The sequence below is a fragment of the Urocitellus parryii genome, chromosome 6 (assembly GCF_045843805.1).
Source record: "Urocitellus parryii isolate mUroPar1 chromosome 6, mUroPar1.hap1, whole genome shotgun sequence".
NCBI lineage: Eukaryota > Metazoa > Chordata > Mammalia > Rodentia > Sciuridae > Urocitellus > Urocitellus parryii.
The window spans coordinates 78,303,419-78,318,484 of record NC_135536.1 but is presented as its reverse complement, the minus strand read 5'-3'; the positions used below and the strand labels follow the sequence as shown (position 1 = coordinate 78,318,484).

At 36.7% G+C, this 15,066-nt stretch overlaps 1 protein-coding gene across 1 annotated transcript in view; it reads right to left on the bottom strand.

Annotated features, from left to right (window-relative positions):
* The window catches only part of Txndc16 (thioredoxin domain containing 16), a 98,274-nt gene that overhangs the window by 33,245 nt on the left and 49,963 nt on the right, over nucleotides 1-15,066 (bottom strand). The window contains exon 9 of the mRNA XM_026411039.2: nucleotides 12,066-12,216. Within this exon, the coding sequence (XP_026266824.1) occupies nucleotides 12,066-12,216 (151 nt within the window). The remainder of the gene's footprint in view (nucleotides 1-12,065; nucleotides 12,217-15,066) is intronic.

Here is a 15,066-nt window from a genome sequence, read left to right as displayed (position 1 = left end):
ACAGTCCAGGAAAAAAAAAAAAAAAAAAAACGGACAAAATGCAGACTATATGCAGGAAGAAAAAGGTTCAGAAACCACCCTAACAATCTCAAGGAGATGAAAAGACATTATATCCTCAAAGAATTAAAAAATAAAGTTGAATAAATCTCCCAGGCAGCAGAATGAAGATAGATAGAAGGTAGGAGAGAAGAGGTAATAAAATTGAAGGACTGATTCAAGAAGCCAAACATCCAAAAAATAGAAGTCACAGAAAGAGGCAAGGGAGAAAACAGAAGGGAAGAAATAATCAATGAAATAAACACAAATCTTTCCACAACTGAAGGACATGAGTTGCCACATTGAAAGAGGATACCAAGCAGTTAACATTGGGGGTAAAGGCAGACGCACAGGAAAATGCAAAGTTTTTGCAAACTTTCCAATTATTGAAGATTTTATTTCAAAGTTTTCAGACAGAATTCTACACTGACATATGATAGGCAGAAATCTAAGATTACACAAGTTTGTATAATTCCCTCCCCTTGAGTGTAGGTGGGACTTGTGGAATAACCCTTCTTCCCTTGGTTAAGTTACATCACTTAAGAGTCTGTTGTTAGCACACTGAAACAAGACTGCCCCACTTTGGAGGAGTAAGCTGCAATGTCCTAAGAGAGCCATACAGCCAAGGAACCTGGGAGCAACTGCTAGGAACTGTCAGCCTCTGGTGAACAGCCAGCAAGAAAACAGGAATCTGAGTCCACAGCATAGGTCTTTAAATTCTGCCAAAAACCTAGATGAGTGCAACAGTCTGAGAGAGTGGAAAACCTAGTTTCTTCTTTGTGGACTTGGAGAATTATTAACCACTAATTACTAGTAGTACTAATTTGGTAGTAGAAAGAGGAACAAGCATTAAGGCTAGATGTCTGGTAATGATTCAGATCCTTAAAAAATCATGTATGTTCTGCTAAGAAAATAGGGTTTTGTTGTGTAAAGTGAAACCATTATGAATTGTATGAATTATTATAACATGGTTATAAATATGTTCAAAAGAATCTCAATCAGCAATGGGAAATGTGAACTTAAAGGGAGTGAAATAGAGGAATACAGACAAGATCAGCTGCTATTACTAAAATAGTACATGAAGAGATGGTGAGGACTTGAGTTAAAGCAAAAAGAAAAAAATCTATCAAAGAAAGAAAGAAACCAACAAAGAAAGAAAAACAAGTATTGGTAGGATGTGGAGAACGGGAGCCCTGGTGCGCTACTGGTGAGACTGTAAATTAGTGCAGCTGCTATGGAAAATGACATGGAGAGTTTTGAAAATTTAAAAAGGAAACTACCATACAATCCAGCAATTCCACCTCTGGGTATGTATACAAAAGAACCAAAAACAAGATCCCAGAGAACACTCATGCTCACTGCATCATTATTCACAAGAATGAAGACATGGAAGCAACCTGAATGTCCACCACTAAATGAATGAATAAATGTGTTTTGTGTATATTTATACACAATAAAATATTATTCGGTCTTTAAAAAAGAAAAAAAATTCTGACATGCTACAACATGGGTAAATCTTAAGGACATTACGCTAAGTAAAATAAGCAATTACAAAAAAAATAATCCAAATAATGCACATTTTCAATACATGAGGTATCTAAAGTAATCAAACTCGTAGAACCTGTAGTATAATAATGTGCAAATTGTTAATACTGTACTATACACTTTAATACTGTTATGAGGGGAAATGAACATATTTTATGATGAACAAGGCTCTAAGACAATGTTAGAAATCAATATTTTGGGGGGATCCAACATGGCGGCCGGCGAGCAAGCAGCATTTTCTATACCTCCGCAGTAACAGGATCAGAGAGACACATAAATACACTTGCATGGGACCTGCTGAAGATCTTCTAACAATATTCCACGGGAAGGAGACCTGCCGATAACTAGTAAGTCTGTGTGAGGGGTCAGTTTGTCCCAGGCGACTGAATCTCGGCAACGCGGATCAGGGACACAATCCCGCCGGTCACGGTGGCGGCTGATCTGGGCCCTGCAGGGCGGAGTCTGGGATCAGCCTCAGGCGGTTCAGCGCTAGGATCCACACTCCTACCACCCCACCCCCCCTCCAGCCGGTTCGGAGCAACGTGGATCAGGGACACAATCCCGCCGGTCACGGCGGCGGATCTGGGCCCAGGGACACAATCCCGCCGGTCACGGCGGCGGCTGATCTGGGCCCTGCAGGGCTGAGTCTGGGATCGGCCTCAGGTGATTCAGCGCTAGGATCCACACTCCTACCACCCCACCCCCCTCCAGCCGGTTCGGAGTGACGCGGATCAGGGACACAATCCCGCCGGTCACGGCGGCGGCTGATCTGGTCCCTGCAGGGCTGAGTCTGAGAACGGCCTCTGGCGGTTCAGCGCTAGGATCCACACCCCTACCACCCCACCCTCCTCCAGCCAGATCGGAGCAACACGGAGCAGGGACACAATCCTGCCGGTCACGGCGGCGGCTGATCTGGGCCCTGCAGGGCTGAGTCTGCGAACTGCCTCTGGTGGTTCAGCGTTAGGATCCACACTCCTACCACCCCACCCCCCTCCAGCCGGTCTGGAGCAACGCGGAGCAGGGACACAATCCCGCCAGCCACGGAGGCGGCTGGACTGGGCCCCGCAGGCCTGAGTCTGTGAACGGCCTCTAGCGGTTTGGCACTAGGACTTTGGCAGCGCTTAGGGCTGAGTTTCAGCTTTGAGACAGAGGAGAGAAGCGGTCCAGTTTGGTTCCAGACACTGGTCGGACCACAGAGGAGGACAGCAGCCGCCATTTCAAAGAGATGATGTAATCATCCCCATGTTCTACTGATCACAGCTCATTCAGTTACGGAAGAGGTGATTTCAGGCTAGTAAATTTCAAAAACACAACAGTTGCACCAAGCAGAAAGAAGCGCGTGCAGTATGAAAAGACAAGGAAAGAAAGGATCACAAGCAATGCAGGTCAACTCAACTTTAGAAGAGGTAATAGCTGCAACAGATGGAATATCAGATAAAGAGTTCAGGATATATATGCTTCAGATGATCTGGAGTTTCAAGGAAGACATGAGACAGCAAAATCAGACAATGAAAGATCACATTGACAAACAAATCCAGGAAGTAAAAGATCAATTTCACAGGGAGATAGAGGTAATAAAAAACAAAAAAATAGAAATACTGGAAATGCAGGAAACAATAAACCAACTTAAAAACTCAATTGAGAATACTACCAGCAGAGTGGATCACTTAGAAGATAGAACATCAGACAATGAAGACAGAGTATTTCAACTTGAAAAGAACATAGATAGCTCAGCAAGTCTACTAAGAAACCATGAGCAGAACATTCAAGAGCTATGGGATAATATCAAAAGACCAAACTTAAGAGTCATTGGGATACAGGAAGGCACAGAGCTCCAAACCAAAGGATTAAGCAATCTATTCAGTGAAATAATACAAGAAAACTTCCCAGACATGAAGAATGTGACAGAATCCCAAATCCTAGAAGCCTACAGGACGCCGATGGTGCAAAATCATAAGAGATCCACACCTAGACACATTATAATGAAGATGTCCAACATACAGAATAAGGAGAGAATTTTAAAAGCTGCAAGAGAAAGAAAGCAGATTACATTTAGGGGTAAACCAATCAGGATAACAGCTGATCTCTCAACACAGACTCTGAAAGCTAGAAGATCCTGGAATAACATATTTCAAACACTGAAAGAAAATGGGTTCCAACCAAGAATCGTGTATCCGGCGAAATTAAGCTTCAGGATAGAAGATGAATTTAAAACCTTCCATGATAAACAAAAGTTAAAAGAATTCGCAGCTGGAAAACCATCTCTTCAAAAAATCCTTGGCAAAACATTACAGGAAGAAGAAATGGAAAATAACATTGAAAACCAACAATGGGAGGTAGGACAGTAAAGGGGGGAAGGTAGTCAAAGAGGATAACAAATCAGGTTTAGTAACATCAATAAACAAATATGGCTGGAAGAACAAATCATATCTCAATAATAACCCTAAATGTTAATGGCTTAAACTCACCAATTAAGAGACACAGGCTAGTAGAATGGATCACAAAACAAGACCCAACAATATGCTGCCTACAGGAGACGCATCTGATAGGAAAAGATATTCACAGACTGAAGGTGAAAGGGTGGGAAAAATCATACCACTCATATGGACTGCGGAAACAAGCAGGAGTGTCCATACTCATATCTAATAAAATAGATTTCAAGCCAAAGTTAATCAAAAGGGATAAAGAAGGACACTTCATACTGCTCAAGGGAACCATACACCAACAAGACATAACAATCATAAATATATATGCCCCAAACAACGGTGCTGCTATGTTCATCAAGCAAACGCTTTTCAAGTTCAAGAGTCTAATAGACCACCATACAATAATCATGGGAGACTTTAATACACCTCTCTCACAACTGGACAGATCTTCCAAACAAAAGTTAAATAAGGAAACTATAGAACTCAATAACATAATTAATAACCTAGACTTAATTGACATATATAGACTATACCACCCAACATCAAGTAATTACACTTTTTTCTCAGCAGCACATGGAACCTTCTCAAAAATAGACCATATATTATGTCACAGGGCAACTCAGACAATATAAAGGGGTAGAGATAATACCATGCATCTTATCTGATCATAATGGAATGAAACTGAAAATCAATGATAAAAGAAGGAAGGAAAAATCAAGCATCACCTGGAGAATGAACAATAGGTTGCTTAATGATCAATGGGTTCTAGAAGACATTAAGGAGGAAATTAAAAAATTCCTAGAGTCAAATGAAAACACAGACACAACATATCGGAATCTATGGGACACATTGAAAGCAGTTCTAAGAGGAAAATTCATTGCTTGGAGTTCATTCCTCAAAAAAAGAAAAAACCAACAAATAAATGATCTCATACTTCATCTCAAAATCCTAGAAAAAGAAGAGCAAAACAACAGCAAAAGAAGTAGAAGGCAAGAAATAATTAAAATCAGAGCTGAAATTAATGAAATTGAAACAAAAGAAACAATTGAAAAAATCGACAAAACTAAAAGTTGGTTTTTTGAAAAAATAAATAAAATTGACAGACCCTTAGCCATGCTAACGAAGAGAAGAAGAGAGAGAACCCAAATTACTAGCATACGGGATGAAAAAGGCAATATCACAACAGACACTTCAGAAATACAGATGATAATCAGAAATTATTTTGAATCCTTATACTCCAATAAAATAGAAGATAGTGAAGGCATAGATAAATTCCTTAAGACTTATGATCTGCCCAGATTGAGTCAGGAGGACATAGACAACCTAAACAGACCAATAACAATAGAGGAAATAGAAGAAACCATCAAAAGACTACCAACTAAGAAAAGCCCAGGACCGGATGGGTATACAGCAGAGTTTTACAAAACCTTTAAAGAGGAACTAACACCAATACTTTTCAAGCTATTTCAGGAAATAGAAAAAGAGGGAGAACTTCCAAATTCGTTCTACGAGGCCAACATCACCCTGATTCCGAAACCAGACAAAGACACTTCAAAGAAAGAAAACTACAGACCAATATCTCTAATGAACCTTGATGCAAAAATCCTCAATAAAATTCTGGCGAATCGGATTCAAATACATATCAAAAAAATTATACACCATGATCAAGTAGGATTCATCCCTGGTATGCAAGGTTGGTTCAATATACGGAAATCAATAAATGTTATCCACCACATCAATAGACTTAAAAATAAGAACCATATGATCATCTCAATAGATGCAGAAAAAGCTTTCGACAAAGTACAGCATCCCTTTATGTTCAAAACTCTAGAAAAATTAGGGATAACTGGATCATACCTCAACATTGTAAAAGCAATCTATGATAAGCCACAGGCCAGCATCATTCTGAATGGAGAAAAATTGAAGGCATTCCCTCTAAGATCTGGTACAAGACAGGGATGCCCTCTCTCACCACTTCTGTTCAACATAGTCCTCGAAACACTGGCCAGAGCAATTAGACAGATGAAAGAAATTAAAGGCATAAAAATAGGAAAAGAAGAACTTAAATTATCACTATTTGCAGATGATATGATTCTATACCTAGCAGACCCAAAAGGGTCTACAAAGAAGCTATTAGAGCTAATAAATGAATTCAGCAAAGTGGCAGGATATAAGATCAACACGCATAAATCAAAGGCATTCCTGTATATCAGCGACAAATCCTCTGAAACGGAAATGAGGACAACTACTCCATTCACAATATCCCCCCAAAAAATAAAATACTTGGGAATCAACCTAACAAAAGAGGTGAAAGATTTATACAATGAAAATTACAGAACCCTAAAGAAAGACATAGAAGAAGACCTTAGAAAATGGAAAAATATACCCTGCTCATGGATAGGCAGAACTAACATCATCAAAATGGCGATATTACCAAAAGTCCTATATAAGTTCAATGCAATGCCAATCAAAATCCCAACAGCATATCTTGTAGAAATCGATAAAAGAATCATGAAATTCATATGGAATAATAAAAGACCCAGAATAGCAAAAACAATACTAAGCAGGAAGTGTGAATCAGGCGGTATAGCGATACCAGACTTCAAACTATACTACAGAGCAATAGTTACAAAAACAGCATGGTACTGGTACCAAAACAGGCGGGTGGACCAATGGTACAGAATAGAGGACACAGTAACCAATCCACAAAACTACAACTATCTTATCTTTGATAAAGGGGCTAAAAGCATGCAATGGAGGAAGGATAGCATCTTCAACAAATGGTGCTGGGAAAACTGGAAATCCATTTGCACCAAAATGAATCTGAATCCCTATCTCTCGCCATGCACAAAAGTTAACTCAAAATGGATCAAGGAGCTTGATATTAAATCAGAGACATGGCATCTGATAGAAGAAAAAGTTGGTTATGATCTACACGCTGTGGGATCGGGCTCCAAATTCCTCAATAGGACACCCATAGCGCTAGAGTTAACAAATAGAATCAACAAATGGTACTTACTCAAACTAAAAAGTTTTTTCTCAGCAAAAGAAACAATAAGAGAGATAAACAGGGAGCCTACATCCTGGGAACAAATCTTTACTCCACACACTTCAGATAGAGCCCTAATAACCAGAATATACAAAGAACTCAAAAAATTAGACAATAAGATAACAAATAACCCAATCAATAAATGGGCAAAGGACCTGAACAGACACTTCTCAGAGGAGGACATACAATCAATCAATAAGTACATGAAAAAATGCTCACCATCGCTAGCAGTCAGAGAAATGCAAATCAAAACTACCCTAAGATACCATCTCACTCCAGTAAGACTGGCAGCCATTAGGAAGTCAAACAACAATAAGTGCTGGAGAGGATGCGGGAAAAAGGGCACTCTTGTTCATTGCTGGTGGGACTGCAAATTGGTGCAGCCAATTTGGAAAGCAGTATGGAGATTTCTTGGAAAGCTGGGAATGGAACCACCATTTGACCCAGCTATTCCCCTTCTCGGTCTATTCCCTAAAGCCCTAACAAGAGCATGCTACAGGGACACTGCTACATCGATGTTCATAGCAGCTCAATTCACAATAGCAAGACTGTGGAACCAGCCTAGATGCCCTTCAATAGATGAATGGATAAAAAAAAATGTGGCATTTATATACTATGGAGTATTACTCTGCATTAAAAAATGACAAAATCATAGAATTTGGAGGGAAATGGATGGCATTAGAGCAGATTATGCTAAGTGAAGCTAGTCAATCTTTAAAAAACAAATACCAAATGACTCCTTTGATATAAGGGGAGTAAACAAGGACAGGGTAGGGACGAAGAGCTTGAGAAGAAGATTTACATTAAATAGGGATGAGAGGTGGGAGGGAAAGGGAGTGAGAAGGGAAATTGCATGGAAATGGAAGGTGATCCTCAGGGTTATACAAAATGTCATATAAGAGGAAAGGAGGGGCAAGACAAGATAATACAAATGGAAGAAATGATTTACAGTAGAAGGGGTAGAGAGAGAAAAGGGGAGGGGAGGGGAGGGGAGGGGAGGGGGGATAGTAGACAATAGGACAGACAGCAGAATACATCAGACACTAGAAAGGCAATATGTCAATCAATGGAAGGGAAACTGATGTGATACAGCAATTTGTATACGGGGTAAAGGCGGGAGTTCATAATCCACGTGAATCAACCGTGTAATATGATGTATTAAGAACTATGTAATGTTATGAATGACCAATAAAAAAAAAAGAAAGAAATCAATATTTTGTTGTATAAAACTGTACACTGCTATATTAGTTCTTAAAAACCAGAAGCTAGATGAATAAACCATTACAGGATCCTTCTAGTTTCCTACATTAATAAATAGGTTTAATTTAATTCAAATGTCTTAGATATACATGAAATAAATAGCTATCTCAATACACAAACAAAGAAATAAAGTAAAATTTTCATAAAAACCATTATATAAGTATGCTTACTGCATCATTATTACACGTGTATGTGTGTGTGTGTGTGTAAAATTTATTTATTTATTTATTTATTTATAAAGACTTAGCTTTTTTTTTTTTTTTTTTTTGGTACCAAGGATTGAACTCAGGGGCACTGGACTGAGCTACATACCCAGCCCAATTTTGTATTTTATTTAGAGACAGGGTCTCATTGAGTTGTTTAGCATATCGCTTTTGATGAGTCTGGCTCTGAAATCTCAACCATCCTGCCTCAGCCTCCTGAGCCACTGGGATTACAAGTGTGTGCCAACTGCACCAAGCAAACTTAGTTATATTTAACAGTGTACCAGAAATGCACACTTGAAGATTCTCCTTGGGATTCAGATAACAGTCATCCTTTTATCTACCAACTACAAAATGAGTCCCCCATAAAGAAAGCCATTAGCATTCCAAAATATCCTTAGTTTTAACCAAATGAACAATAACCGAACTATTTTCCCATGTCTATCCATTGTTGGGAACCTTAAGAATACGTTTAGAGTAATTTCGTGTATGGCAGAATCTTAATTTATTTGAAATTGAAACCCACATAAAAATTCTATACTCAATATTTATTTTCAGTTTAACAGCATTAAAATAATATGAAAATAAAACAGTTGTGTTAGATCTAAAATAATTGTTTAAGTACTCTATCATTAAAAAAGATGGACACATATACAAAAAAAACTGTACCAATTTTCCTATGCTCAGAAGTGAAATATGAATCCCTTTTATTGCAATGATTATACATTAGACACATAAAACAGTTTATAAAAAGTCCGAATCATACTTTATATTCTCATTGGTTTATAAACAAGCTTAATGTAAACATACCAAATTCTTTCAGTCCTTAATCTATAAGCCCAGGTTAGTTTGTAAAGCCTCTCACTAAGTAAAAAAAAAAAAACTAACCATAACTGAACTTGAAGACTTGCATATGGATTGATGTGGAAGATAATGGAGGAGGGATGGTTAAGAATGATGTGAGTGGAGAATGAGCATCAGTGCAAACAGTGGCTGGAGCAGGGTCACCTACATTACACAATTCCAGGAAGTATCATTTGAACTGTGTTTTATAAAATGCATAGTTCAAGAGCTATCATTCACAAGAGAATAATAAATAGGGACCTTAAAATTTTTGCTATGCCATGCTTTCAAATACAGCCATGCTTAATTGAATTGGAAGTCATTATGAAGTCTCCAGAGTTTTAGCTTTTTAAGTGCAAAATTCATATTACATAATTCCTGGTAAGTATTATAGAGTGAAATGAAATCAAAGAATCTCATTCTTCTGAACCTATCTACAACAAAAAACAAATAGTTTCAAAGCACAGCAAAAGAAAATTCATAAGCAACAACTTAAGGAAAGGGGCACAACTTCAAGCCAGAATGTTGTAGCAAACAAAAACAAACCAGAAGAGTTTTAGGAAGCTTGATACAACTCAAAATCCTGCCTGTTACTGGTATATAGACAAAATTCTGAGAGTACTTAATAATACCTATTTGAAGAGAAGAAAATGAGGCTGGAAAAAAATTAGTATATAACTGTACAGTGAACTATCCCCTCCTTCAAAAGAGACAACAAAACATCCAAATTTAGAGGATGTTCTTCTCATGGAAAGATACATGTCCCCTCCCTTACAAAAGGAAATGGAAAAGATTGATAAACTACATTTTTTTTGTACTGGGAATTTAACCCAGGGGTACTTAACCACTGCGCCACATCCTCTTTTTTCATTTTATTAGAGATACAGTCTCACTGAGTTGGGCCTCACTTTAGTCCCTTTTTTCATTTTATTAGAGATATGGTCTCACTGAGTTGGGCTAATTTGCTGAGGCTGGCTTTGAACTTCCAATCCTCCTGCCTCAGCCTCCTAAACCACAGGAGGCTGTGCCAACAAACCAGGTGATAAACTATATTCTTAAAAAGAAAAAAAAAATTCCTTGTAACCAAACTCCAACCAAATAAAAAGTTACTTAAAATTTAAAAACTAAGGAATCAAGCCAATAAAATTGTGCCTGGCAAGCTCTGAATCTACTTAAATCCAGAAGCAAGGCTTTTTAAAAAGTGGGAATTGTGGTTATAAAACAGTAAAAATATTATGGACTTTAATAGTGTAAAAATAATACCAGGGGAAAAAATCAGAGAGGTAGCAGGAACAGATGAAAATAAGTATATGAAGATAATTTTCTCATCTTTCAAAGCTAAGTCAATTCTAGGTAAAATGGAAACTACATTTTTAAAAATATTTTTAGTTGTAGATGAACACAATACCTTTATTTTATTTATTTATTTTTATGATGTACTAAGGATCAAACACAGTTCCCCAAACATGCTAGGCAAGTGCTCTACCCCTGAGCTACAACCCCAGCCCCCTAAGTTTTTTTTTAAATGACTGATAATTTCTTACTGTTTTCCATAGCCATTTTTAATACCTCAGACAATACTTTCTAAAGAACAACAAACATTTTTCAAAAGTCCCAAAATCACTCTCTTGTTTCACAACACTTTTTTTTCTTCAATTAAACTCAAGTAAGATTAACTATAATTCTTCTTATAATTGGTGTTATGGTTTAGAAATGAGGTATCTCACAAAATATCATGTGTGAGACAATGCAAGAAAGTTTAAAAGTAAAATGATTGGGTTATGACAGCCTTCACCCAAAGAGTGAATTAACCTTCTGATCGGGATTAACTGAGTGGTAAATGAAAGCACGTAGGGTATGGGTGAAGTAGGTGGGTTACTGGGGATTCATATTTTGTCATGGAGAGGGGAGAGAGCTCTCAGCAGCAAAAAAGCTGACTAAAACAATAGGGTGGTACTCAATATGATATATCCATTAATCCACTCAATCTTCTATCTGTACTTATGGGTGCAGAGATAACTAGTGTGATGGCCATCTAACAATTACTGAGTGATGCGACTGGGTAACTTCTTATGAATTTTTCTTTATACTTTGCAGTGCTGTTTGGATTATTTATAATACACATGCACATTCTATTTTTCTAAAAAAAATGTACTGAGTAAGTTCTACTGAAGGTTTTTCATGCACTCAGGAAAACACTTTAACATTTCAGAGAGAAAAGTTTTTTGCTTGCCATCGCCTAGTGAATCTGTATATAACATTAATTGAGGAATGTTATGCTAAGGAAAGTGGGGCACCAGAAATCCTATGGTTCCAATATTTACCAACTTTTTAAGCAACGATCAAAGGATTCTCAAAAAAATGTATTTTCTTAAAAGAATGTGGTCTTTTTGATCTGTGAACAGCCACCAAGTCCCAGAGCCATCATTACTACTATAGAATATTTCACTTATCCAATGTTGTATTTGGGTTTCAATGGAATAGGAAATCATAACATCAAAACATTGTTTTAATAATAGTCTACCTTCTATTCTAACTTTAATAAGGAACTACTCACAAATCCCATGAAATGAAAGAAATATGCCCAAAGTAAAAAAAAAAAAAAAAAAAAAAAAGCTCTTCTAAGTAAAACACATAGCTGTGAATCAAAATTTAATAAATTTTGAGTACAAATTATCTACTATATTAAAGTAAAACACATACCAACAGGGGTGCTTTCATTGTCTTAACAAACAGGTGAATGTTCAGTGTCGTCAATGACTGTTCCATTCGTGTTCTTCTACATTGCTGGGTCAAGTCTGAGACTAGGTTACAATGAAAAAAGTAGAGATGTGCAAGTTCTATATTCTCAGAGCTGCAAATTAAAAATTAGGAACATTCACTTAATGAAGTTCAATGTCTGATCCTATCAACAAAAAAGATATGACAACAAATTTCTTCAAGTCTCATACTTTTGAGTTACTGACTCAGTAGAAGCCTAAATAACATTAAAATAAAATAAAATGAACTTGGTCAAAAAAAAAGAAGAAAAGTATATTAAATAAATTAATCTTAATGTCTGAATGAACCACATGAGTTGTATAGGCAATTTTCTCCCTGAGTTCTTTCACAAGGTGGCTCTACTTTATAGACAGGCCTACATAATTTTGTTTCAATAAAAGGCTGGCCCCTTGTGGACAATGAGATTATTTTCAAATATTGATACTTTACTAGAACTATATTAAATGAAGCTTTTTAACACAAATTTTCTAGGTATAATTTAAATCCAAAGTGTTTGGAATAAACTTTAGCCAAAACATGCCTTCAAATAGAAACCACATGAGAGTTGGTAGGCATTTGTGAGTTTACACCTGAAATATTACAAAACTTGGCAATGGCTTATAATTTGAGTTTTGGCATTCCTTTCAGTATGAGAATTTAAAAAGATACTTATAGTGGTGATAAGGCCTGCCAAAATTAAAATAGCATTTAAAAAATCTCCATATGGCATTCGTAGGGTTTGGCAAAATACTACAAAATATTATTTTTAAAATGTTATTTTAATTCTTGAGACATGCTTAAACTGAGTGTTCAAGGTTCACTAATTTCAAATTTAATTACTAAGTAATTTATAATAGAATCAATGATTAGAGAAGCAACACTTAAAGACTTACTTAATGCCTACTGTGTGTTTGATCTATGCTAAACACTAAAGTTAAAGATTAATAAGATAATTCAAATCCTCAAACTGATTAAACCAAAGGAAATAATTAAGTAAAATAATCAAAATGTACTTTATAAGTATTATAATATACAAAATGCAGTACAGAACAAAGAAATATTTCATTCTGCCTCAAGTTGGGAAGAAGAAGAAAGGAAGATCATAGCACTTAGAAAGGGAGAGAATGGCTTCTTCAAGAAAACAGATCATCTGGACATTTCAAATACAAGGAAACATATAGGTAAAGCTCAATAACCTATTGAATAGTCACATAATGGGGAAAGGGAAGTGTTAAGTACAGAAGTTAAGGTTGGGTTCATATCTTTACCTCTGAACAACAAAATCTTGGACAGTTATTTAATCAAGGATTATTTGATTTCAGATAACAGAAACCAAAAAGGAGAGAACCTTTTGGAAGTTTAAAGGGTTATTCCACAAAATACAAAAAAAAAGGACTTAAAACCAGCATGATACAGTGATGCAGCCACATCAATATTTATAGTAGCACAATTCAAAAATAGGTAAGCTATGGAGCCAACCTGGTACCCTTCAACAGATGAATGGATAAAGAAATTATGATATACATACACAATGGAATATTACTCAGCCATAAAGAAGAGTGACTTTATGACATTTACTAGTAAATGGGTGCATCTGGAGACTATCAAACTAAGAGAAATAAGCCAATCCCAAAAAAATCAAAGGTCAAGTGTTTTCAATGATATGTGGAAGCTAAACCACAATAAGTAGGGGAAGTAAAGCAATAGATTAGACAAAGGGGAATAAGGGGAAGGGAGTGGGGATAGAAATAGGAAAAACAGTGGAATGAATCTGACATAATTTTCCTATGTACATATATGAATACACCAAAGTGAATCCCACCATCATGTATATCCACAAGAATGGGGTCCTAATTAGAATTAGATATAAACTATGCATGTATAACTTTATCAAAATGGATTATGCTGTCATGTATAACTAAAAATAATCAGTTAAATTTTTAAAATTAAAATTTAAAAAATTTAAAATGAGTGGATCTAAAAATGGTAGAGAAAAATATAAAACCCAAGTACTAAGAGTTCAGGGACCTTCATTTTGCCAATAACACTTCAGCCCCCAACTCACTTTGTGAAGACACCCCTCAGTTTTCCTATAATTGAGCAAAACATTCCTGTGTAGGACTATTACCATGTATACTTCCAAGTTCCTGAGAGAGGGGATCTCATTTGTTCAGGCAAGCCAGTGGACTGGATGCTGCTAGGTCAGCCCTCCCACCACCTTGTTTAGGTGACTGTGATGTGTATAGATGGGGTAGCGGCAATACCCTTTTTGGTCTATTCTTAAGGAAGCAATGGCAAGGTAGCAGAAAGTACTGGTGACTCTATGGCATGCTATCTTTTTACTGTCCATCTATATACCTTTAACTTGTCTTTCAAACACATTCAGGTACAACATGATACAGCAATATACCAGTATTAAGCACTTTTTTAGCCCTGAAACTGGAATAATGACTGCCTAGCACAAAAAAGGCATTCAATAACTATTTTTTGAATAAAAGAAAAAACAAATGTAAAAAAGAATGCATCCACTGCACCCTCATTAGGAGAAAACTCAGTCATAGCCAACTACTTCATCCAGAAATGATGTCACAGGTTCACTGTACTTAGAATCCACAGTCCTTCCCTGCCACATCACCTCCAGGTGTGTTACCTCAACATCTTGTTATTCATGAAGAAATAATAATTCAGACATCCCCAACAGATCCTATACCCAAAAGTAAATGAAAACAGGATGATGGTATTTCCAATTTTAAAAATGGGGAAAATCAAAACACCTTCTACAAAGAAGGGAAAGAATATGAATCTCGCTGAACAAGATGTGTAAGGTAAATAACAGAACCCGTACCTTGCCAATGAATAACCACCATGTTACTGTTTTTATAATTGTACATTTCCTGAAAAATTAGAAGCTGGTAACACAAACTAACCCTCAGAGAAACTGTGG